This window comes from Hermetia illucens, chromosome 3 (assembly GCF_905115235.1).
Source record: "Hermetia illucens chromosome 3, iHerIll2.2.curated.20191125, whole genome shotgun sequence".
NCBI classification, from domain to species: domain Eukaryota; kingdom Metazoa; phylum Arthropoda; class Insecta; order Diptera; family Stratiomyidae; genus Hermetia; species Hermetia illucens.
The window spans coordinates 93565175-93592215 of record NC_051851.1 but is presented as its reverse complement, the minus strand read 5'-3'; the positions used below and the strand labels follow the sequence as shown (position 1 = coordinate 93592215).

The 27041-nt window shown below is 44.4% G+C and overlaps 1 protein-coding gene across 2 annotated transcripts in view; it reads left to right on the top strand.

Moving 5' to 3' along the window:
* LOC119652277 (octopamine receptor beta-3R-like) overlaps positions 1–27041 on the top strand; it is a 229684-nt gene that overhangs the window by 58179 nt on the left and 144464 nt on the right. For both annotated transcript variants that reach the window (XM_038056271.1, XM_038056270.1), the window contains exon 2: positions 10228–10703. In XM_038056271.1, coding sequence (XP_037912199.1) covers positions 10459–10703 — 245 coding nt within the window. In that variant the 5' untranslated portion in view covers positions 10228–10458. The remainder of the gene's footprint in view (positions 1–10227; positions 10704–27041) is intronic.

Here is a 27041-nt window from a genome sequence, read left to right as displayed (position 1 = left end):
ACAATCGCCTCTCTAGACGTTGGCATTTAGCACCTCAACTGATATTTAGAAACTTTACAGCTACAGATAGGGACTGATCCCAAGGCCATGACCTTTAGAAACAGTTATGGTTGGTTCCTTAATGTGGGCAAGCTCCTTGACAACGGTATCGAGGGTCCCAAGAATATTCGATTTCTTCAATTCGCACAGACTTCCATTGGTCTCTATGAGTAAATACACGCATAGTGAGGGGTGACCTGAATGCCAAGGTGGGCTGTGACTACACCTTGTTTGGTCATGTCATCGACAAATACGGTCTTAGCTATCAGGACGATAATAGCTGCAGGTTTATGGATTTCTGCAGTTTCTACCGCCTCACCATTGGTGGCGGTTTGTTCAAACAGAGAGCCTGACATAAGATCAGTCTGATTTCAACTGACCGACATCGTACGAGCAACCAGATTGACCACTTTACGATCAGCATTAGATTAAGTCCTCGAAAGGATCTCTATATAATAGTCACCTTTCTTTGCTTGCTTATCGTATGCGCCATTTCTCCGGTTTTAGGCTGGTTCTATGGATCTCCTTGTAGTGGCCACATTAGCACTCTGTTCGATCAACAGAAGTAGACTCTCTGAAGCGATTCGTGCTTCAGGAGACTTATCTGCAGGGCAGTTCGGCTTCAGAGCTGGGAGATCCACAGTTGATGCTGTCTGCAAGTCGTGGATGTCGTTCATAGAGTGGGAGCACACAGCGTGGTCCTCGTAATGCTTGACGTCAGAAATGCCCTTAATTCCGCAGGCTGGACAATCTAGGCACACTAGACAATACTTCCCACATGCCGAGCTATCCCTCACGTATATTGAGGGATTATTTGAGGAACCGTTCCCTGCTCTATGAGATGTTAGAGGATCGCACAAGGCTGCAGCTGAGTTGCCGGCCTTAAGCTAAGACTAATGATAAATATTAGGGGTCCTACGTCTAGCAGGCGGCGTCTCTTGATAAACTCAACGCTCCGTTCTATGGCGCCTTGCGCAAATACAGAGATGAAGCTTTACGGGTGGCATCTGCATACCGCACTGTCTCTAAACCGGCTGTGATGATGATCGCGAGAGTGACACCCTTGCCCTTTTTGTTTAGGAGCGTGAAGCCATATTGTAGCATGAGGGGGAAAAGTCAAGGTAGGTAGTTGCTCATGAAGAACGGCAACATACACTAGATTGGTGGTAATCCTCTTGACAAAATTAGACAAGACAGATTGGCTGCACAGTTCATTGGCAACTTGTTGCTTTACTGAATCGGAAGCACGGTGAGATTGACTATTTTCTTATTCAGCTCGTAAGTGGGCATGGAAGTTTTCAGTCTTACCATGATTGAGAACTTACGATGTACTGGTTGGGTGTCTTGCAAAGGGGTTTGTTGACGACGCCCATCATACCTTTTTTTCTCATGGAAGCTGGAATGAGATTTATCAACAACTTTGTTTACATAAAGACAACATTGTCGAGGGGAAGAAAGAAAAAAGAAAAAAGAAGGCAAAGTTCTACCGGTGTAGGGACCGGATCTTCTTCTTTTTCTTCAGCCTTTGTCCCGTTCACAAGCGTGATCGGCTTCGCCATTTGGCTCTATCGAATGCCTGATCTGGGTGCAATCTCGAGGCTTTCAAATCCCCATCCAGCAGGTGGCTTCTTGAAGTACCAGTTCCTTCCTCCTCTTCCATCCCGTTAGTGAAATGAATTCCCTGATTTGAAGACAACGCGGGAGAGCTCGGAGACTAGCACGATAACGGGCAGTCAAATTGCCAACTTTGCAACCAGCAATAAATTTGAGAATTGTCTTTTGTATGTTTGTAACAAGAGTAGTGCTAACATTCATCATCATCATCAACGGCGCAACAACCGGTATACGGTCTAGGCCTGCGTTAATAAGGAACCCCAGACATTCCGGTTTTGCGCCGAGGTCCACCAATTCGATATCCCTAAAAGCTGTCTGGCGTCCTGAACTACGCCATCGCTCCATCTTGGGCAGGATCTGTCGCGTCTTCTGTTTCTACCATAGATATTGCTCTTATAGACTTTCCGGGTGGGATCATCCTCATCCATACGGATTTAGTGACCCGCCCACCGGACGGTTATGGTATCGCTCATAGATTTCGTCATTGTGTAGGCTACGCAATCGTCCATCTTCATGTAGGATGCCAAAAATTCTTCGCAGGATTATTCTCTCGAACACGGGCAAGAGTTCCCGATTCTTCTTGCTAAGAACGCAAGTTTCCGAGGAATACATGCGGACTGGCAAGATCATATTCTCGTACAGTAAGAGCTTTGACCCTATGGTGAAAAGTTTCGAGCGGAACAGTTTTTGTAAGTTGAAATAGGCTCTGTTGGCTGACAATAACCGTAGCTGTTATCGGTTGTGATTTTCGACCCTAGATAGGAGAAATTCTTAACGGTCTCAAAGTTGTATTCTCCTATCCTTATTCTTCTTCGTGTTTGACCAGTGCGGTTTGATGTTGTTGGTTGATTCGTCTACGGTGCTGATGTTGCCACCATATATTTAGTTTTGCCTTCATTGATGTGCAGCCCAAGATCTCGCGCCAATCGTTGCCTGCTCGATCTGGATGAAAGCAGTTTGTACGCCTCGGGTCGTTCTTCCCATGATGTCGATATCGTCAGCATAGGCCAGTAGTTGGGTGGTCTTGAAGAGCAGCATCACGGATCACTTTCTCGAGGGCCAGGTTAAAGAGGAGGCATGATAGGGTATCCCCTTATCGTAGACCGTTGTTGATGTCGAATGGTCTTCAGAGTGATCCTGCTGCTTTTATCCGACCTCGCACATTGGTCAGGGTCAGCCTAGTCAGTCTTATTAATTTCGTTGGGATACCGAATTCTCTCATGGCCGTGTACAGTTTGACCCTGGCTATGCTATCATAGGCGGCTTTAAAGTCGATGAACAGATGGTGAAACTGTTGTCCATATTCCAACAGTTTTTCCATCACTTGCCGCAGAGCGAAAATCTGATCTGTTGCTGATTTGCCTGGAGTGAAGCCTCTTTGGTATGGGCCATTGATGTTCTGGGCGTATGAGGCTATCCGGCCTATCAAGATAGCGGAGAATATCTTATAGATGGTACTCAGCAACGTGATACCTCTATAATTGCTGCACTGTGTGATATCTCCCTTTTTATGTATGAGACAGATAATGCCTGATTGCCAATCGTCAGGCATTGATTCGCTGTCCCATACCTTGAGCACAAGTTGATGAACCACTAGGTGTAACTGGTCGCCTCCATATTTAACCAATTCGGCTGTAATTTCATCGGCTCCTGCGACTTATGTTTTTTAGCCCATGAATTGCACGGACTGTTTCTTCTAAACTTGGTGGTGGCAGTATTTGTCCGTCGTTTTCAGTTGACCGTACCTCCAACCCGCCAATGTTCTGGTTGTTCAGTAGTTCATCAAAGTACTCAACCCATGGCTCTAATATGCCCATTCTGTCGGAAATCAGATTTCCCTCTTTGTCTTGGCAGGATGAGCATCGAGGTGTATAAGGCTTCATCCTGCTGACTTGTTGGTAAAACTTGCGCGCCTGGTGCGGTTGCTCCCTGTACTTTTCTAGTTCACAGACTTGTTGGTTCTCCCAGGCTTCCTTTTTCCATCTGAGAAGTCGCTGCTAACATTGGCTTTGAAAAAGAACACGATTTAATGATCGGTTGTTTTCACTTCCGTATTGCGGTCCATCATTTCCCGCAGGCTTGGAGAGCTGTGACTCCCAAAACATAACATCGACTGCTTATATGATCCAGTTCTCAGTTGACAGTGGAGTAGTAATCTTCCTGATAAGACAGCAGATTCCTTGAATAACTGCTTTCAGAATATTGATAAGCATTGACCGCCATCAAAATGGTCTTTTTACTATGCAGGTCATCGGGACTGCCCCAAAGAGGCGTCATAAAATCCGGTTAACTGTGGAATCGTAGAAGGAGATCGAGGAATATAAGGGATTGAATTTATTTAGGCTTCTTCAATAGTTGGATTCGAATTCAATTCGCGGCGGTAAGTAGTCACCGAAATATGCATATCAGCAAAAAAATAAAAGTCCTGGGTCCTCCGGGATTTCATTGCAGTTTGGACAATCGGGTGAGGTATCTAGTTTAAACCTGAACAGGTACTGGCGATATCCTTCATGCCCCGTGAGAAACTGGGTAAGATTATAATTAATCTCACCGGTTCCATCTCTCCAACCATTCGTTGATGGCAGGGTTTAGCTTGTGTGTTGACCGACCCTCTCCCGAGCGTTTCCAACGCTCTTGTCATCTATTTAGAGATCTCTCCCTTTCGGCGTTCTTCGTCTGCGATAAAGGAGAGATAGACTTCGCATTGTATATATTCGTCAGCTCATCTGCCAAGATGTCAATGGGAATCATTCCAGAGATGACGAATACTGCATCCTCTAAGACAGTCCTGAATGCCGACACACCCTTAGAGCTGTTCTTCCGTAGACTGAACTCAGTTTGTTAGCGCTAAATGTAACCTGCAATGCCTTTCCCCAAACTGGAGCTGCATAAAGCAGCATCGAACTCACTACTATAAGCAACTATAAGCAACCTGGAAACATGTCATGACCCTGCCACGTTCGGCATCATCCTTGCCAGAGCCAGACTTGCGGTGGGTGCTTTGTCATAAGTATATTGCACATATTGCTTATAGCTAAGCTTCCGATCTATCGCCAGTCCCAAGTATTTGATGGCAGTCACCGTGGCTTCCTCCGGAAGGGGAAGATTAAATATTATATATCATTGTACAATATGTTCCATCGCTCACCTGGAGGTTTGCCAGCCTTAGATAGTAGCACTAACTTCTGTCGTTTCCATGATGTAGGAAATATCCCCTCGGACATACACGCTTCCGAATTCAGCGAACATGTCCGGTCTGGATTTCACAGCAAGCTTAAAGGCCTTATTCGGCACGGCGTCCAGACCCGGAGCTTTTTTATCTCCTATCCTAGCGCAGATCCCCGGCAGCTCATCACTGTTGCCCGGCGGTATTGCCGTCACATTCAGAGGCCCCTGAAAGTGTTCTATGCCTTCCTCCAACTGAGGAGGGCATAGAATGGTTTTGCGGGCTTCCTTATAGGCGCGCACCTTTTGCCCTTGATCGATTCTCCCTTCCGCTCTCTGAGCGGCTGTTCTGGCTCAGTGACAGGCTGATCGAAGGCGGGCCAGTTCAGTATTCCACCAGTAGTTTGTTCTTCTATTGGGGAATGAGCACCTCCTAGGTAAGGACGCGTCACACGCTTCGGCGATGCATGAGGCTAGATGGACCGCTCTTTCCGTAGGGGCGCCTTCTCTATTAGGTAGGTCTAACCACACCTCTATGAAGATCTGCTCATCCAGAGCTTTACCAGGCTAGCCTGACATCCTTCTCGGTTTCGAGCATGAGGGCCTTCTGCCCGGTGACTCCACCAAAGAAGATTGCCTGGTGATCGCTGTGGATATAGTCCTTGCTGATGCATCAAGACATACCACGTGCCAGTGCAGAGCTGACAAAAAAGTTAGGTCTACGATTGAGGTAGACCCCCCTTTCTGAAAGGTGTTTTACAGGTGTACTGTTTCTTCATAGGTGGTGTCAGTGAGCGTTTCAAGCTGCTATGAGCACGCCATATTTTTTTTTAGTACGACATTTGTCAACAATTGTCAGTCCATGTCATCAGCAATTTCATGCGAAAACAAATTTTCCCTCTTCAATAATCATGTCCAGTTTTGTGCCCGGAAAGAAGCATTTGCGGGAACCTTTGCTCTTTTCCTTCAATTTGAAGAAATCAGCCGCTGAATCGAATCAAATGCTTGTCGAGGCCTACGGCGACAATGCTCCATCGGAAACACTGTGCCGAGACTGGTTCCGTCGGTTCAAAGATAGCGATTTCGATCTGAGCGACAAGGAGAGTGAAAATCGGCCCACGAAAGTTAAGGACTACGAATCAGAGGCTCTTTTGGACGAGGACGATACTCAAACGCAGAAAATGCTCGCCAAGCAATTAGATGTCTACCTACAAGCCATTTCCATGCGTCTACATGCAATGGGTAAGGTTAAAAAAATCGGAAAATGGGTGCCGCATGAATTGCACCATAGGCATCTTGAGCAACCATGCAAGGATTGAGGTTTATTTGAATAGACCTCATTTTTTCATTGAAGTCAGCGCCTTCTTAAATTGCGCGCATTTTGCACTTCTGGAAATATGTCGGTAATCCCGTCCCCCACTTATTTCGCACAATAAGGATTTGGGGTCCCGATTGCACACTTTGGGAGTATGGCCTCTTATCACACCTTCTACATCGATCGGGCCGATCAATGCCGCTGGTATATGCCTTTGCGAAATGACCAAATGCGAGGCAACCGAAGAACCTCTTTAGAGAAAGCTGCTTTCTCAGACGGCAAGCAACCCATCCGATTTTAACCTTCCCGACCTCCTGTGCTGCGTCAACGGGTAATCGCAATGTGACCGTTTGATTATTGCCGTAGGTTTTCCGCAAACTCACAATGGACTGCTCGGCAAGTTCCTCCAACTTAAACTGTTCCATCAAGGCAGGACAACTTTCTCCTTGGGATGCCCCTTGATGACGATCCTTGCACTGTATATAGACCTCATGTTTTTGGGTCCGTACTGTGACATTTTCCCCAAGTGAGTTCTTCATCTGAGTTCGGAACCCATCGGTTTTCCCCAAGCTGTTTTTTTTTCAACTCGAACATGAGGTCACTCTTCTGAGTCCTTTGAATCTTGCTGACATTTCCTCCGAGATCTTTTCGGTTGGGGTCAACTTTGACCTATTTCAGTATCTCCGCGTAGGATAAACTTCCATTTCTGGAGATCTCAATTGCTTCTGGGCGAATTCGGACTTTTGCCTTTTTCTTCGCCTTTTTATTAACAATCTTGGTCCATCCACCGTTTTAATTTCCCTTGGATTTTTCTGATTCGATTACCGGAGCTCGCACTTGGGGGACCTGCTTTTTCTCTTCGGTGCTTTTAGTTTCGTTTTGGGAACTATTTGTGTGGCCTTTTTCCTCTTAGGCACCTGCTGATTTCCAGAGGATCCAGATCTTTTTCTCTTGTTTGATGGCAGGTTGATTGCAATACGATTAGGTGTCACTTAGGTCGCCTGTGACACCGGTGGGGCAACATATTTTGACTTGCACTTGGAATTTCATTCCTCCTGCTGCGATTTATTGTAGAGCACTTTAATAGCTTTCCCCATGTTTTTTTATGGCTTGGTGCGCGTTGTGTTTGTCCTTAATGAACTCAGACAGCTCCACTATTTTTGCACCAAGCTGTGTTAAGGATAATTCCTCTGCTTCAGGGCTCTGCTCTCCATGAGTCCTCACCGGATTACTACTTTTAAATAGTCCTTCGCGTTCATTGACCTTCCCTCCGTTTTATCCTTTCTGATGTTTGGCATTGGCGAAAATCTCAAAGTTGACGAACTTCTTCTGAATGTGTCCTTTTCCTGGTCTTGGAATATCTCTTTCTGCTGCTCCTCTTAAATATGTGCGATCAGTGTTGTTGCTGTTTTTGTCGTTCAGCGATCTACTTTCAATTCATTCTTCTTCGATTTTATTACTGGTGTTCTTGGTAGAGTGGTACTTCGCCATACATCCAAAAGGGGGGTGTAAATTTTTATTTCACCAAATATTGTGATGTGGGGTATCAAATGAAAGGCCTCGGCCAGTACTTTCCGAAGCCGGTTTTAGTTTTGAAATCTATTAGAAAGGCGGGGAGTGGGAGGGGTCGAAACTGATGATTTTTTTACGGACCTATTCTCAGAAACTACCCAACCCAAAAATCTGAACAAAAACAAGAAGCTGCCCCTATATGGTGCCTAGGCTCCGATACACCTTCCATGCCGGTACCTATTCAAATAAAGTTGATAATAGTATATTACTGTAATTTTTAATACTTAGCTGCAAAAGCTCCCCTTGAGTTCATCCTAGCACCACCAAATTTTGCAGCAATGTAGACTACGACATAGAACAGGATCCTACCTTTTGGTGGAAATCGCATTATTACTAAGTTACAATAGTTCAAAATTGTCACTTCTTTACAAATTCAAGACTATGAATGTCAATATCACCCAAAAGTGGATGCTCTTACGTAATATATGCATATATTACGTGTTACGTATTAATGGGGCAAATGCACTCAAATGTCTTCGTATAAGAAATACACAAAACCTTGTATACGTGAAGCGTCCAGCTTCCGGTTTCCAGACTTGTTTTGTCTAAAATCTGGGAATGCAAGTACCTCAACACCAATTTGAAGTTCTTACGCACCAATTTCTGTGCTGTTACCCAAGAGCAGCAAATAGAAAGGGAAAGTCACTGCTACTCAAAGGCGTCAAGCTTTCGTCAGCATCTGCCTGCCTGTCATGTCACTGATATTCTCTGGTCTGCAAAATTTGGTACGATGAGCGGCGTACGGCCCATGTACCGGTAAACCTGTCGATCAGAAGACCGAAGTGGCATTTTAAAAGAGAGCAGCTATGCCTAATAATAGTATCCACAGTAGAGGGTGAATGTAGGCTTTGCGTTATGAGTAAGCATCTATATGAGTAAAGCAGTGAATGTAAACAACTAGGTGGATTTTCAGTCGGCCACGGAGCATAGAAAGATAATATGACGATTCTTCGTGAGGCCAGACGGACAGTTACGGACGGTGATTTCTCTGTGGAAAAGATTTGATTCTGGTTTTCATCTCGCTGCGGTAGTTTCTTCTACTTCCAAAGATCATATTGTCCCATATGGGAGCTATGTCATCACGACTGGATTCTTCACAAACTTTAATTTTTCAAATGCACCGTTTCTAGAATGTGCATTGCTTCGATAATCAAAACCATGAAAACATGAAGCTACCCTTATAAAAGGACTTCGAGGTCAATGCTATGGTATTTGCATCAACAAAAATGTTAAGGGTAGAAATTCTTAAAGGCGAAATGTTATGTATGTGGTTGAAAAGACGCGTAATTTTCTACAGGAAAGTGTTGCTAAATGATTAGAGTTTTTCGCTTGGAATGAGATCAATGAAACTATATATAAACAATATGCAGCACAGAAGGACACAGTTCCAAATATACCATGATGACTATCAAGTCACCGTATCGATTTTTTTTATTATTGACCTCAGTTCGATTTTATGTTGCATCTACGTACATAATCAGATTCTTCAAAGAAAGCATCAATCGTCCACTCAACCCTTTCGTGTCCACTGGACTAGGCAAGCAAGACTAGAGAATTACCGTGAGCTTCGTCACTGCTAGATTTATTTCTGGATTCGTTAGGTGCGGGACGCTTGATTCTCTTGTAGCTATTTACGTCTAGAATATAGATTCATTTCGTCCTTCTACCACGTATGCATATATATATGCAACAATAGCAGAGATAATGTCAGGCTGTCGTCTCTCCTGACATTCTGTTTACTGGATCTGTTGCGAAAGTGCCACTGACTCGGACTCTAGTCGAAAAGTGAAATAAAACAGGACGATTATTCCACCTACCTCCAAATTATCTTCAATATCAAAATTGCAACCGTCTGTTGTCTTACCCCAAAAATATTGTGAAGGGAGTCTTAATTTCAGCTGCAAGGATGACAATCGACAGATAATGTACAATATTAATATTAATGAGAATGAATTAATTTTTAAATGGATAAAAGGTTGCCTGGTGCAAAATTCAGCGACTGCCGACGGAAAATGTAAGAATTCGGCATTAACGATTCAGTTAACGACGGAATTGGGAACGATAAAATAGCAGACAATAAATACAGAATGAATTGCTTTGACAGGACACGCTGGGGCAGATTGTGCCCTACAAAATATATATTTGGGTTCATTAAAAATGAAATCATTTCTCGCGCAGTAAAATTATGTTTAATCAGCGGACATTGATGTTTGATTCTGTTTGGGCCCAGGTAATCCGATGTCGCGAGTCTTGCGAAATGAATAAATGAACACCAAGAGCTGAATTGCTGGGAATCATGTTTGCGTTTGTCCCTCCCATCACACGCGCTTCCAAAATATATGCTAATATATTTTATTATGATGTTATCACAGAGTGTAATTATCTTGCCGTAACCTGAGAGTGTGAATCCCTGTTAGTGATTAATGTGTTGCAGCACCACATGGAATTTTCACTCTGCTTTTGAATAGTTCACTAATTTATTCGTCATATTAAGATTTCCATTCAAACGAATTTTCCTTCAGATTGATGCGGTTGCAGATATCCCACAACGATGTCTAACTGCACAAGCCTCCACCAACCATTTCCATTCAAATCATGCTAAAATGTAGAAGAAGGATATGAAAACCGACAAGGATCATTGTCCGAATTGGCGAAATGATGCGACGACATAAAGTAAGACGACGCGAACTGTATCGCGGCAAGAGGTTGTCCACTGTGGCGAGGACTCTTCACGAATCAACATCACTGACACAATGACAGGTGATATGGCTGTGCTTCTAAACGACGAGGACTCGCTGGTGGCTGATTTTCTGAACTCGACTGGCTTCAATGTTTCTATGACAACGTCCATCGCTGAACGCATCGAGGATGCTCGGCCTAATTGGTTGGAATTTAGTGTTCTCTTCATTAAGGGTGTGATCTTCAGTACAATCATTATCTCCGCAGTTTTAGGCAATGCTTTGGTTATCATATCTGTTCAACGAAATCGAAAACTAAGGTAAGTAAGTGCATTGTTTCCCTTTCAAATTAATTTCACTAGTTTCGATTGTATAGAGTATCAAATATTACTTGCTTTTCCAACTGGTACGACTTATTACAAGGAACATTTTGAAAACATTTCCTTTTGTCGCCATTACTATGCTTTGGTCCTGATTAAATCCGTTGTACAATGTTCACCTTCTCGTAATGCGTTGCGGTGAACTTTTTTTGTTCTTCAATTTGTCGAAGCCGTAAACATTCTCGGAAGAATGTTATACCAGAGAATAAAGTCCTTCTTAGTTGCATGTTTAATGATGGTGAATTGGGAAATCCCTTAAGAAACGTTTGTCAGTGCAACCAGAATATACAGTATGCCATATCTACAAATGTTTAACTGTAGTCTAAATTTATAACACCACTACACCGAGGTTGTTAAATGCTGTGGATGTAGTAGTTATTAAGGTACTAAATGAGCCATCACACGTTATTGTCGCTCGGGCTGTCAGACTACTCAAAGATTAATGGTCAATGGGAAATTTTTTTGGAGTTTATTTGGAGTTACATTAACGACCCGTAGTACTTTTACGATCCTTACACGGACCGCACCTCATTAAAAAAGTTCGGAATTTAAGTAAGTGTAAAGCTGTCGGGCTTGGCGGTTGCAAAGCTTAAATTTCAACTTTAAGGGGGTCATCCCGTCTGAAGGCCTTTTTCCGCTTTCCTGTAAATTTTTTTTTTGTATTGAATTGAATAAAGATATCAACCAACCGAATTCTTCACCAATATATACATATATTTACTAATATCTTGAGCATGCGTAGCAATCTTTATAGCCTTATATAATAGTTAATTGTTGAAATATAGAACAACTTTTACACACCATCTCCAAAAAAGATGTTTCCCGGGTGTAATGCTCATCTCAAGGAGACAATAAATAAACGGCATTTTAACGTGTACAGTCTATCACCGTTTGCAAACTACGGTGATAAAAAAATATCGAACGATTAATTTTTGGTGGCTTGTAAATTTTGGTTTCTTCTTAGCTTCGTGGTGCCACGGTTTTGTGACATTGCCACCATTTTCTTTAACTTGTCCCGGGACAGCATAAAACTTGGCAAACGCCTGCTAAACCAACACCACAGCAACAGCTCTACTACCAAATCCTATCTCCACCTCCACGTGGTGACCGTTGGGAGCTCTTTTTTAAAGAAAAGCTGCACACGGATAAAGATGAAGGCGAGTCTCCCACGCCTAAAAAAAGGTAAAATGGTACCTATTGGCCCTCTAGGTTGGGGATAGGAGTTCCTTTTTAAGGCAGGTTTAGCCCGGATACAGGTTGTTGCACCGTTGATGATGATGCTGTCCAAGGACAATCTAATGGGAAAATTCATTTAATAATATGCAATATCGCTCCGTTTCCTCCAGTCCTAACACTACTCAGCCTTCCTAATTTACTACTTTCAGCTTACCGATTCATCATCATCAACGGCGCAACGACCGGTAGCCGGTCTAAGCCTGCCTTAATAAGGAACTCCAGGCACCCAGGTTTTCCGCCTACGTCCACCAATTCGATACCCTAAAAGTTCTCTGGGATACGCCATCGCTCGACCATGTACTTCGTCTTGCCTTCATTCATGTGCAACCCGAGATCTCGCGCCGCCTGCTCGATCTGGATAAAGGTAGGGGTTGAAAGGGACGCATGACAGGGCATCCCCTTGTCGCAGACCGTTGTTGAAGTTGAATGGTCTCGAGAGTGATCCTGTTGTTTTTATCTGGCCTTTCACATTGGTCAGGGTCAGCCAAGTCAGTCTTATCAATTTCGTCGGGATACCGAATTCTCTCATGGCCGTGTACAGTTTTACCCTGGCTATGCTATCATAAGCGGCTTTAAAGTTGATGAATAGATGGTGCAACTGGGTGTCCATATTCCAACAGTTTTTCCATCGCTTGCGGCACCGGGAAAATCTGATCGATTGCTGATTTGCATGGTGTGAAGCCTCCTTGGTATGGACCAAGGTTGTTCTGGGCGTATGTGGCTATCCGGCCTAGCATGATAGCGGAGAATATCTTATAGATGGTACTCAGCAACGTGATACCTCTATAAATGTTGCACTGTGTGATATCTTCCTTTTTATGTATATGAGACAGATAATGACTCGTTGCAATTTGTCAGGCATTGATTCGCTGTCCCATACCACATTTTCAGCACAAATTGAAGAACCACTTGGTGTAACTGGTCGCCTCCATATTTAACCAATTCGGCTGTAATTTCATCGGCTTATGATTTTTAAGCCGATGAATTGCACTGACTGTTTCTCCTATACTTGGTGGTGGCATTCTTTGTCCGTCGTCTTCAATTGGCGGGATATCCAGCTGTTCAGTAGTTCATCAAAATACTCAACCTGTCGCTCCAATATGTCCATTCTGTCGGAAATCAGATTTCCCTCTTTCTTTTTGCGGCTGGGGCGAAGTATTTCTGTGATAATGATAATACTTTTCGGATGAGGATCATTTGTTGAAGCTTTGTCTCCAAGGCATCTGTCAGCTGCGGTTATTGTGGCATCCATTTTCCCTTTATAGGTATTACGGAGGAATATGTTGTGAATGGCTTCAGTATTCACTCTCATCTGTCAGACGGGATTGTAAGTGGTGTCGTAATTCATGTTCGGAGCACCATGCCAACGAGATAGTGATCCGAGTTTATATTGACCCCCCTATATGTTCTGACATTCATCAAGGCTGAGAGGTGGCAGCGTTCGATCAACGTGTGGTCAACTTGGTTGAAGGCGGTCCCGCCTGGAGAGGCCCACGTATGTTTGTGAACTGCTTTTCGCGCAAACCAAGTACTTCCAACAACCATTTTATACGATACTGCTAACTCCATATGTAAGCTATGGGAGCTAACGTATCGCCTGATACGGGATCCGTCCCTACTTGAGTAGGGCCGTTGGTGTTGATTCAGCAGGCGTTTTCCAAGTTGTATGCTCCATTGTGGGTACCAATCCACGTTTCGCCCTGGGACCTATACTACCCATTCCCACCCCTATATTCCAATTTCAACTTTCAACTTAAATATATAACTTTTAAATTCACTACTTTTACTTATTTTATCAAAAGACTAACGGCTGGCCCCTTTCCCTTAACCCCAAGAATTTGCTTACATTCGTCCAATTCCAAACTTTGTTTTGATTTCCTTATTTGCACTATTCAAGGGAATAATGTGGTAATGTACATTCACTTCATTTGTTTATACCTACCTAATGTTGGAACGTTGTTTTTGTTTTCGGGACGGAATGTCCCTGCATTGCGAAAGGATCACCGCTCTTTTATTTATGAGCGAGGCATAGGGTGACGTCGTTGCCACTGAGTGGCAAGAACATGGAAGATCAAGTCCAGATTTAATGCGACCGAGACCGGTTGATTGATTGACGGCTGGCCTATCAACCTCGCTTGTGGATCTCGAAGAGTCAAGTGTATGCCCATACATTTTACTTTCCAACAAATCTGAACGTAAAGATCAGAAGAAATGTGGGTTTTGTTTTCGGATTTTTGTCCTTTTTAATAATAAAAGGTGCGTTAAGAACTTTTCCTTGTTGCATGCAAAGTCAATTGAGAAAGCAGTGGTTGATGAGGTTGATGAACAAGAGGTCGAACAAGAAATTTTAAACTCTGAGTTTACCGGATGTTAAAAGGAAGCGTAGTTGGACGTTTTCCTGGCCGTAGAATGGAGATAAGGTGGTAGTGGCTTGTAGGGGCGGCTTGCGAAAGTGATCATGTGAACAATTTGAGGAGCGATTTAGGTGGAGTGTTGACGGTATCATTTGCAAGGAATTGACAGCCGGATGGCGGAATTTCATTAGGGGCCTGAGAATGGTTGACGTTTGGGGTTAATTCCAGATTCCTTCCCTCAACAACTTCATTCCAATTTGCCGTTTCTACGACTGCGTATCATCGGAGAATTGCTAAGAGCTTGGATATTGATTTATATGCAAATGAATTAGAACAAGAGTTTTCCATAAAGCCTGTTCATCATCCGATTACTACCAGTTAAAGTCGAAGCTACTTATCAAAGTTTTACTTACGGTTGTAAAATGCGATCCATTTCTAATCGTGCAATGCGCATCGAATAGTATACAAGAAATATTTCATATTCTCAACTGCAATCGGCAGTTCAGGATATCTCTTCTGTTAAGTAAAATAAATAGATGGAACGCCACTTCATCCAGGAAGCAGCAGTAACCTCCAAAGTCCACCCAAATATTCCTTCGCCTCCGTCACCGAAAACGGTACTGTCCTGATGCTCTGTTAGGATTCGTTCAGAGCTCTCCTCTATTGGTCGTCTGTGGTTACTCAGGATGGTCCGCTAGTCATCATCAAGTTCACTAAAGTCATTGCACTATATTTATGATATTAAGGGAAATTTAAATTAAATAAATAACGTTACAGGGACATCTTCCAAAAATGCGTAACACTGGGAACCTCAGAAGCCGTGCCTCATTAAACATCTGATCGAGGTTGTGATCCGCCTTGGATCTCCCTTTTCCCTTTCCAGGCACGATATCGAGCCGTCTTTTTGTTTATTATTTTCACTTTCATTTATTTTGGCTGCCGACCCACGCACCGAAATCTTTGCAGAATGACACGTGGAGATCAAAGTCTTTCTTCCACTTACTTGAGCCTGACTAGCACAGCGGCATGCAAGCACGTGTCGATAGAATGGACCTTCACGGTCAATTTAGCAATTTTTTTGAGTTATTTCAAATAGCTGTTCCCTCTGGCCACTCAGGATGGGCATCTGACCATCACAATTCTTATTTTTGTCATTGCCAACCGTAGAAATATGTTTTGGATAAGCTCGTAAAAATTTCAAAGAATTTGGTTGGGCAGATTTTGGGCTAGGTGGCACCCGACTTTGAACATCCACTTTTGAGAAAAATGCATTTAAAAATAAGAATGTGATCATTAACCATAAAATCTTTACTGACCATTAATTTGTTATACTTAGTTGTGTAGTCACACGTATTCTTCTAATACCGTTCTTTTAATTCGTAAAAGAAAGGAGGAACTCAGAGAAAAATCTAACTGAATTGCTATCACCGGAAAACTTTGCCGGAGAATGGTAGTTTGCAAGGAGAATTGGAATGCGATCAACACGATGATCACAACAATCAAAGTAAACTGCGAAAAACGGAATAGGTGAAGAGAGCGCAGTTCCGATACCCGCGGATAGAAGGAAGGAAACCTAGCCAAAGTAAGTTAAATCTCCCCCTCGGTATGGAATATCTAAACACAGGAGGGGAGGGATGATTTTAGTGGATAAAATCCCACACAGGGTCTTTTAAAGATTTCCACCTCCTGAAAAAGGGGGGACAAACAGAATTGATTTCAATAAGCTATTGTTTCACACAAAAAAATAAACAAGTCGGAAAACCGGAAGTTCGCGCTTCGGGTATAAAGGTTTTGTGTTCATCGTATGTTTCTATCCGTATATAGCTACAAATGCAACATATTCCTTCATATTTTTCCAAAACTACGAGACATCCATACATATTACAGTCATAGATATTATCCTCACCCTAAACAAACAAACTGCCTATTTCCGAAAACTGTACAAATATATGCACGTATATAAGTAGATCGTACCCACATTCCCGATTTCCTTCTTATATCTATCTTAATTAGACGCTACCCGCAAAGTTCATTAGCACGCATATACTATATAACTATATTTATACACACATGTCTGCTTGGAGTAATTGATAATCATATACAATTGACTTAAAAACTTGAAACAAAATAATTCTTTGCGATTCCATTTATAAGAACTCATTTCGTTGTGGTATTCATCATTTTCTTCAGCCTTTGTCCTGTTCACAAGCGGGGTCGGCTCGTCGTGATCGGCTTCGCCATTTGGCTCTATCGAATGCCTGATCTGGGTGTAATCTCGAGGCTTTCAAATCCCCATCTAGCGTATCAAGCCGTTTAGGTCTGCCTTTTGGTCGTTTAGCATCGACTTCGATGTTCAGACCAATTTTGGCAAGTGAATTTTCGTTTGCACGAATTGCGTGACCATACCATCGAATACGCCTCTTTCGCAATTTTTTCACGATCGGTGCAACCCCATAACAATCGCGGATATCCTCATTTCGGATGTGATCAAAACGTGTAACGCCACTAGCCCAACGGAACATCTTCGTCTCCATTACCGCAAGACGCCGTTCATTAGACGAACAACATTGCGGTAAATTTTAGATTTGAGACGTTCTTTGATACGTCGATCACAAAGAACACCAGTTGTGGAACGCCACTTCATCCAGGTTGCGTTAATGCGTGAAGCAATTTCATAACAGAGTTCTCCATTGGCTGATAGCGTTGACCCGAGGTATTTGAATCGCTCAGTTCTGGGCAGATCACGTTGTGGTGTGGCGCGGCAGGATTCGCAGCATTCGAAATTTATTTCGAATGTTGCGAGTGCGAGCGAATAGATGGTGCGGATCTATCCACTTTGCGTAGCACGCCAATGGAGTGGAAGATCTCAGAAAAGTGTGCGATGAGTAATTTTGTTTTTTGAGACCTGTCACTAAAATTTAATTATTCAGTTGGACTTGAAAAAGATTAGAAAGTTTAGATAATATTAAAGTGATTTCAGATTGTTTATGAATTGGCTTTTTAGTCCGAATTATTAATAAGTTATTATTGGAAGTTTTTCCAACTAGCAGATCGAGTTGAATGGCTGCTACTGAAGACTGTATCTTGTGTGCTTAATCAGTGCGGAGTAAAGGAATAGATAGTCTATTGTATTATCAAGTGAAGTAGCAAAAAATTGAAGGATTACTTAATTGGTGACCCCGAAGAGCACCGCAGCCCCGGACACAATCCAATTCCGACAGCTAATCACCACGGGCAAAGGAAAAAGAATGTAACGCAAGGACCTCTTTTCGCTGCTTCTCAAGTTCTTAGGAGGCATCGCTATCTGCTACCGCTAGGCGCAATCAGTGCATCCTTAGCTCTCGGAATTTCCGCTCTTTCGACGCCAAGTCCATCGAGCTCCACATCCCGAGTCGGAGCAGAGGCAAGAAAAAACGCGAGAAAACCTTCTCTACACAGTGTACTGCGCGACACACGTCGGACCCTCTCCAGAAGTAGATTTTTACGCGACTTCCCGTACGCACGCCCTCCTGCACAACACCTTTCACGCACCGGACTAGTCATCATTGCCGCAACAATCAACAACGGCAACAAACGGACGTCCCCAGCACCGCCAACGCCGCAGCTACAGCCGACAAACAACGAGGAGTTATTCTTAAGTGAAATTATTGTTCATTTATATATAATATTTATTTATTTATTCAGTTAAAAAAAAAAAAAAAAAATAGTAATAAAAAAATTGAAATCGCTGCAAGAGACGGCGTGCAGGTGTTTAGCATCGCGAGTCCTCCATTCTCATTGGTGGTGTTTTTGGTCTGCGCTGGATAGCGTCCGCTTCGTTTTTTCTCGTTTCGTGCGTGCATTTGTGGGTGCGGCCTGCCGTGTCGGTGTAAAGTTCACCGCGTTTCAGAATAAACTCACCGCGTTTGCATTTCAATCTCGCACTTTTCGTGAAACAAGATGTCTTTTGACAATAGGGACGCGGCGGGCCCATCGAACCCGCAAGTGACCGCCCTCGCCGTACGCGTTCCTCCGTTTTGGCGGCGGAACCCCGAACTGTGGTTCGTGCATCTGGAAGCACAGTTCCAAATGTCCGGCATCACATCGGACGCGACCCGCTTCAACTACGCGGTGGTCGGCCTGGACGAAGAGTCCATACTTCTGGTGTCCGACGTGGTGAAGTCGACATCGTATGTGCAGCTCAAGAGCGAGTTGATCAGGCGCCTGTCGGCAAGCGAGTCGGCAAAATTAGACCACTTGCTGGCAGGTTTAACCTTAGGTGATCGAACTCCCAGCCAATTGCTTCGTGAAATGAGGCAATTGGGTGGGAGTAAGATCGGCGAAGACCTGATCAAGTCGCTCTGGCTGCGTCGGCTCCCGGAGGGCACCCAGGCGATCCTCGCTTGCGTCTCCGGTTCCTTGGAGGAACTGGCAGCGACGGCCGACCAGGTTCAGGAGGTGTACGTACGCCCAACCTTGGCGGCCGTTCAACCACCGTCGGATGAGGTGGGTGAATTGAGGCGCGAGATTGCTGCATTAACAGCCAGTATGGCCGAGATGAGGGCGACGTTGGACGCTCAGCGTTCGGGCGCCAGATCGCGAGCACGCTCGCGGTCTGCCATCCGAAAAGGGCGATCAGGTAGCAGGTCGTCAAGACAGTCCACGGACCCAGGGATTTGCTGGTACCACCGCAGATTCGGGGATAAAGCGACAAGATGTACGCTACCGTGTAGATTCTCTCCTACCGCAAAAAACTAGGTCCGCGGGGGGTCTTGGCGGCGGCCACCCAGAACGCAGCGCCACGTCGCCTAACTATTTTCGACCCTCTCAGCAGGCGCAACTACCTCGTCGACACGGGTGCGGAGGTTTCGGTCCTTCCCGTACCCCAGCATCATCAACTTTTCCCTCAACCGCTCAAACTTGCGGCAGCAAATTCCTCCCGCATAAACACGTACGGGTATAGGCAAGTGGACGTGAGTCTTGGCTTGCGTAGGACGTTTTCGTGGCGTTTCATCCTGGCGGATGTCAGCTTCCCCATACTAGGCGCAGACTTCCTGTGTCACTATGGATTGCTGGTGGACTTGCAAAACAAGTCTCTTATAGATTCCACGACCAACCTTAATACGTCGGGACATATGGTATCTCACCCAGGCAATAATCTTTCCGTTCTTTTAGAAGACATTACCGACTCTCGTGTTCGGGCACTTCTCCAAAAGTTCAGCCAGATTACTACCAACTGTAGTCTCTCCAAACCAGTGAAGCACAATGTGCAGCACCACATTATCACTACTGGTTCCCCGATCTTCTCGAAGGTGCGTCCTCTACCATCTCAGAAACTGGCAATTGCACGGAAAGAGTTTGAACAACTCGTTCAACAGGGTATCTGCAGGCCCTCAAACAGCTGTTGGTCTTCCCCACTGCATATGGTCCCTAAGCCAAACGGCGAATGGCGCCCATGTGGGGATTACAGAAGGCTAAATGCACAGACTGTTCCTGACCGATATCCAATTCCACTCATCCACGACTTTGCGCATCACCTCGCGAATTGCCGCATCTTTTCGACCTTGGACTTAACCAAGGCTTATCACCAAATTCCAGTAGCTCCTGAAGACATTCCAAAGACGGCAATATGCACACCCTTTGGACTCTTCGAGTTCACCCGGATGACTTTCGGATTGTGCAACGCGGCGCAAACCTTTCAAAGGTTCATTCACTCAGTCCTGCGAAACCTCGAATTCTGTTTCGTATATTTGGATGATGTTTTGGTCGCTTCTTCCACTGAGTCTGAGCACTTAGCCCATCTCGAGTGCATTTTTCAACGTCTCCTTGAGGCCGGTTTAGTCCTAAACGTTGAGAAATGCAAATTCCTTCAACAACAGGTGAGATTCCTCGGCCATTTCATTTCCCCTGAAGGAATACAGCCCGACCCAGACAAGGTGCAAGCAATCACAAGCTTCCCGCGTCCAAAGACAGTGAGGGAGTTGAGGAGGTTCTTGGGCATGCTAAACTTCTACCGTCGTTTCCTGCCCAAGGCCGCCCATCTCCAGTCCATTTTGAACGCGTACTTGTCTGGCCCCAAAACTAAGGACACACGAGAGATCGTGTGGTCTGAAGAGGCTATCTGCGCGTTTGACAAATCTCGTCAACAACTGGCTGACGCTACGCTCTTGGCATTCCCTCTGCAAGATGCACCCCTAGCCGTTTTTGTTGATGCCTCTGACAACGCAGTAGGTGCTGCCCTTCACCAAAAGGTGGACCAAGTTTGGCAGCCGTTGAGCTTCTTCTCGAAGCAGTTGAATCCCGCTCAACGGAACTACAGCACCTACGATCGCGAACTGCTCGCCGCATACCTGTCCATCAAATACTTCCGTTTCTCCCTAGAAGGCAGGCCGTTCACAGTGTTCACGGACCATAAGCCTCTCACGTTCGCTTTGAAACAGAAGCCCGACAAAGCGTCCCCTCGTCAGCTTCGACACCTGAGCTTCATAAGCCAGTTTACGTCGGACATCCAGCACGTGTCCGGGAAGGACAACATTGTTGCTGACGCTTTGTCTCGTGTCTCCGAAGTTAACATCCCCGCCTCACTCGATTTCTCGGCTATTGCCAAGGCGCAAGTGGATGACGAAGCACTTCAGAGCCTCAAGTCCAACCCCAAATACAAATTTCGGGAGTTGCCCATCTTCGGCTCAAGCCTCTCGCTCTGCTGCGAAGACTCGGAAAAGGGACCTCGGCCATACATTCCGGCCACATTTCGCAAGGAAGTGTTCCACGCAGTTCACGACTTGGCGCACCCCGGCATCAGGACAACAAACCGGTTAGTCACCGGAAAATACTTCTGGCCCTCCATGAACAAGGATATTAATTCCTGGGCCAGAGAGTGCATCGCATGCCAAAAATGTAAGGTCTCCAGGCATGTTAGGAAAGAAGTGGGCTCATTCCCCCGCACTACCAAGCGTTTCCACACCATACACCTCGACATAATAGGGCCTTTGCGAGACTCGCACGGTTATAAGTATTGCCTCACAATCATCGACAGGTTCACGCGGTGGCCTGAGGCAATACCTCTGAAAGACATCACGGCGCAATCATGTGCTGAAGCCCTCTGTCGAGAGTGGATACCTCGCTTTGGCGTCCCTGCAGTGGTCATCACTGACCAGGGAATGCAATTTGAGTCCACCCTTTTCTCCGAGTTAGGCAAACTCCTTGGTTTTAAACGCCAGCGGACTACGGCATACCACCCACAATCCAATGGGATGTTGGAACGTTGGCACCGGACGCTGAAAGCCGCCATTATGGCACGCGACGACCCGTCCTGGACGCAAGTCTTGCCTCTCGTCCTACTCGGCCTTCGAACAACCCGCCGAGAGGAGTTTGCTGCCAGCCCCGCGGAGCTGGTTTACGGGGAGAACCCGAGACTCCCAAGCGATCCGGTCTTCGACAAGAGATCGGGTCTCACGGAGTCGGGGTTGGTGCGTCTGCTGAGAGACAATCTCCGACGCATCAAAGCGCCACCACCCACTCGACACTCGTCCATACCTGCCTGTTCGCCCAAGGAGCTGGACACTTGCACGCACGTGCTGGTCAGGACGGATGCCGTCCGGAAGCCGCTGCAGCCTCCATATGAGGGCCCGTACCGCGTTCTCGAGCGGGGAGAACATTTCTTCCAGCTCGAGATCGGTGGTCACAAGAAGGCGGTCTCTTTGTCCAGGCTGAAACCCGCGTGCGCCCCGAAGCAACGTCGTGTCCGCTTTGTGGATTAACGGCGAACGAAGTTCGGGGATCAGTCGCTGAAACCCCTATGTTTCATCTGGGGGCGGAGTGATGTGGCGCGGCAGGATTCGCAGCATTCGAAATTTATTTCGAATGTTGCGAGTGCGAGCGAATAGATGGTGCGGATCTATCCACTTTGCGTAGCACGCCAATGGAGTGGAAGATCTCAGAAAAGTGTGCGATGAGTAATTTTGTTTTTTGAGACCTGTCACTAAAATTTAATTATTCAGTTGGACTTGAAAAAGATTAGAAAGTTTAGATAATATTAAAGTGATTTCAGATTGTTTATGAATTGGCTTTTTAGTCCGAATTATTAATAAGTTATTATTGGAAGTTTTTCCAACTAGCAGATCGAGTTGAATGGCTGCTACTGAAGACTGTATCTTGTGTGCTTAATCAGTGCGGAGTAAAGGAATAGATAGTCTATTGTATTATCAAGTGAAGTAGCAAAAAATTGAAGGATTACTTAAGTGGTATTGACGAATTGATATGTGATGGCGACGTCATGCAAGTTGTAGAGTGTACGAAATTTACAAAAAATGGTAAAGTTTTACCCCCTATAACTTTGTTAATAATAGTTGGATTTTCTTGAACCAAATTGTGCACTATGTTATCCCTTACCTCCATACCGAATTTTGTACTTCTGGGATGCACATAAGGGGGGTTACGGGATAAATGTCTAAAATGGAAATGTGCTATTATTAACTTTATTTGTGCAGATATCGGAACCGGATGTATTTTGAGGCCTAGATTTCGTAGAGATGCACTACTGTGATTTTTTTTCAGATTTTTCGGTTGGATAGGTTCTGAGAACGAGACCTATTACATTTTTTGGGGGTCATATCTTAAGCGTATTGTATCTAAATATGGTGGAGAATATTGGGGCAAGCTGACTTTTAGTACTCCTAACCGTTCCGAAATTAGAGTATTAGTCGGCGTAATGATCTCGGCGCCATCAACGTTCAAATGATTTCGCTAAAAGAGTAAGAATTGAAGCCAAGGCTTAACATTGCCTCCTAAGAGACCCATTGCCGTTTGGACAATCATGTGAAGTGTCCAATTGAAACTCATGTAAGCACTGACAGTATCCTCCATGGCCATTAACCTGTATGTCGAACGATCCTTTTTTGAGTGAGCCCACCGCTGTTGCCATCTAATTATAAATCCCTCTCGACTTTCTTCGCTTCCGGGGAAGGAGAGATGGACTTGATGTTTTTTTTTCCAAACAGTTTGGATCCCACCTCTATCATTTTTGCGCTAATTGGAAATTGCTCTGAGAAACAAATTCACTCCCCACTTTACAATTAAAGGATGATTGCGGGCACTCTGGAATTCTTCTTCTAAGCATTGTGCTCTGATAGCTCATCTCCTGAAACACTTGTATTTCATCTATAGTTCAAAGAGTTTAGTGTCGCTTGAAATTATGGGGACTCAAAATTTACATCTGCCTTGTTCTCATTTCTCCCCAAATTATCCACCTCCGCTGATAATAACATTGAACACAAAGAGCCCGACATAAATGTTATCCTTTCTTATGAATTATAGAACGAAAATTCCTCAGGCTTCAATACCCATATGACCAGTCTATCGTGAAGGCTTGAAGTCACCAACCATTTGAGCTCCTATGTTCGCTCGAAAGTTCCGCACTGACTCCACCGCCGCCAAACATTCTTACTTAGTGATAGTGTAGCTTCGCTAAGCCTGAGTAAACTTCTTCCATATATACGCATTCGAGTTTTACCTCACTTCCCTATCTTTTGTATGTATCAGTACCGCTTCTATCCTGTATAGTGTATAGATGAAGAGACTGTCTAAAACACCTTCCTTAGATTAGCAACCAATGGTGCAGTCAGCGAAGTGTGGTTCAGAAAGAACACGTACCCTGTAAGAATCAGTTCAAATCGCCCCATTGCCACTGCCACCAATATAGCATTTCCTTCATTATAAATTTGCCTTTTTATATATCCATTTTCATACCTTGAGTCTCCGTGATATGCATTAAGTTATCTAGATATACGAATACTTGATGGCGCAAACGAGGAAGGATTAATTTATTCCTCAGCCGCTGTATGGTTTGAGCGTTGCAGGCCTAAACGCCATAATCGCGAACGTAGAATTGTCATTTTGGAACTCTGAAAGTGGTCTTTTTCGGTGGAATTGGTAAAACACATCCCCCAAGTCTGGATCTGTGATAAATCCGCTATGACTGAAAATCCCCTCGATGAGAGGGAAATACATGAATACAAGCTGCAATCAACACATGCCATCGAAACAATGTAGCTCGACACAATTTCAGAAGAGAATCTACATCGACGTGCGATTGCACGCTTGGAGTGCTGACTAGGAAACAGAAGTACAGTGTATAGGATGCAAGTTGGGAAAAGGCATCATGTTCATTGCGGATTATGCCGTACTGTAGAATCCGCTATTCTAACGTAGTCGACAAGTAGACCGCCTTAAAAGAACGTGATTTAAAACAGCTGTAATTTCCTCTCTGATATAACTGCTAACTTGGTCCTGTTTATGTCCTTCCCCTCATATATATAATATATACATATTTAAAAAAGCCGACGCACCCTCTTCTCGCCAACCGGACCGAGGGGCGACCAACCTAAGGATGGGCTGAAGGCAACATCCAAAGGCCCGCATCACAGCGATGATGCGTTTTAACGCAAAGTGTGTGCGACCATGCGAAAATGTGTTACTACATCCCGATTCTCGCAAACACTTCAGACAATGACGCGGAGGTTCTACACTACAGAGACATGGATCTTATATTGAAGACAGTGCGGATCAAGACTGAAACCCATTAGGTCAGATTGCTACCGGACAGGACTCTTCGGACTATAGCACAGGTTGCAAGGATAACCGCTTTTTGCATCTCCATGTATAGTCCAGCCCTAAGATCGAGCGTTTTCAGCGCTTTTTGTAAGTTCTGCGGGACTAATCCCGTCGCTGAAATTATTACTGGGACTACTTGGATCTTTTGTAGTCTCCAAGTCTGCTTCATATCGTCTGCCAAGGGGCCGTAGTTCCGGATTTTTTCGTGCTGTTTTTCAACAGTGTTCCGGTCCAACGGTTACATCGATTATAAAGCACGCTCGTTCTTCCTTCAGAAGCAGAATTAGATCGGGTCTGTTATGATTAACACTGTGGTCGGTGGCAATAGTGTGATCCCACAGTAGTTTGACCCGATCATTTTCCAAGATTCTCTGCGGAGGATACTTATAGAAAGGATGGTAGGTTGCCACTAAGTTATACTTCAACCCAAGGTTTTGATGGAGAATCTTGCAGACGGAGTTGTGACGATTGGTGTACTCGGTACTGCTCAACGCTCTGCACGCAGATGGTATGTGCTGGATGGTCTCCTATTCACAGCTGCATAACCTACAAATGGAGTTGGTGATTGAGGAGTCGTGAAGAATGTACCGTTTATAATTTTTTGTTGGGAGCGAAGCATCCTGAATTGAAGTTAGGAATGCTTCGGTCTCATAGAAAAGTACACCATTTGTCAACCATTTGTTGGAGGCTTCGATGTCAAATCTTGACAACAACAAATTTTTGATGTGACTTCCATGAATGTGGATGTGGATCTTCTGTTGGACTGAAGTAACATTCGACATGGGATCCTATTCTCTCCTTCTCAAGTTCAAAGGAGATCATTTATTATCTGCCATGACGGTAGCCTGATGTATTTGGCTAGAAGATTGATTGAACTCGCGAAGAGAATGCACTTTATTGGAGTGTAACGTTTTTAAATCAATAACCCCCCTTCCTCCCTGATGCACGTCAGTGATAGTGATCCTCAATTTTTCAACAGCTCTATTGTGCATGTTGTTGTTTGCAAGAGCTACCCTTACCCGTCTATTGACAGATTCTAAATCCGTATTACTCGACTGTATCGCACCGAAAGTGTATAGAAGGACGAGAATGGCGAAGGTGTTGATTGCCATGATTTTATTTTTCCCGTACAGCTCAGTTTTAAGGACAAGATCCAGACGCCGTTCAAATTCCCCCAGCAACTTAGATTTGATTATTTCCATAGCAGGTGTTGTTGCTTGCAATATGCCGAGGTATTTGTAGAATCCGAATCCATACCCTCAATTCGGATGTTATTTTGGCTGTATCCTTCGTTGTCGGTGTGTTTTCCCCGAACAATTGTTTTTATGCGACATTTTTCCACACCCAGCTGCATGCCGATATCCCTGCTGAACTGGATGATGATGTCCAACAAGGAGCGAAGTTGGTTCTCGTCTTTAGCATACAATTTGATGTCGTCAATGTACATCAAATGACTTAATGTACATTTCGACAATATGCCATGCTTGACTTGGAACCCATTTTTGCTTGCACGCAAAAGATGGGATAGTTGATTCAAAGCCAAGCAAAACAACAGTGGGCTTAGAGAGTCGCGTTGGAAAATTACACGCCTGATTGGTATTTCTCCTGATGTTTGTGAGGATACCAATAGCTTCGTGCCCCAATTCTTCATTACTGTTCTCAGAAGAAGAACAACATTCGGGTCGATTTTATACCAGCGTAACACTTGTAGTAACCACGAATGTGATATGGAGTCGAAGGCTGATTTATAATAAATGTAGGCTGCCGAGATATTTCGTTTCTGACGGACAGCCTGCTTTACAGCGACCGTATCGATTATAAGCTGTTCTTTGCAGCCTCGGGAGCCTTTTCCGCATCCTTTTTGCTCTGGTTTATTGTTTTTAAAATCATTTTGATTTTTAAGAAATAGGTAACAAATTGAATATATTATAGATTGGAAAAATGAACAATAAAAAACAATCTTTTAAAATAACAAAAATAACTTAAATCTAATGGCCACTGTGGGCTCTCAAAGTTTTCGAATAACAATTTACAGGCAGAGAAGAGAAACAGTAAGAAATAAAAATCTAATTTTACAATAAGTTGTCGGGAAATGGTC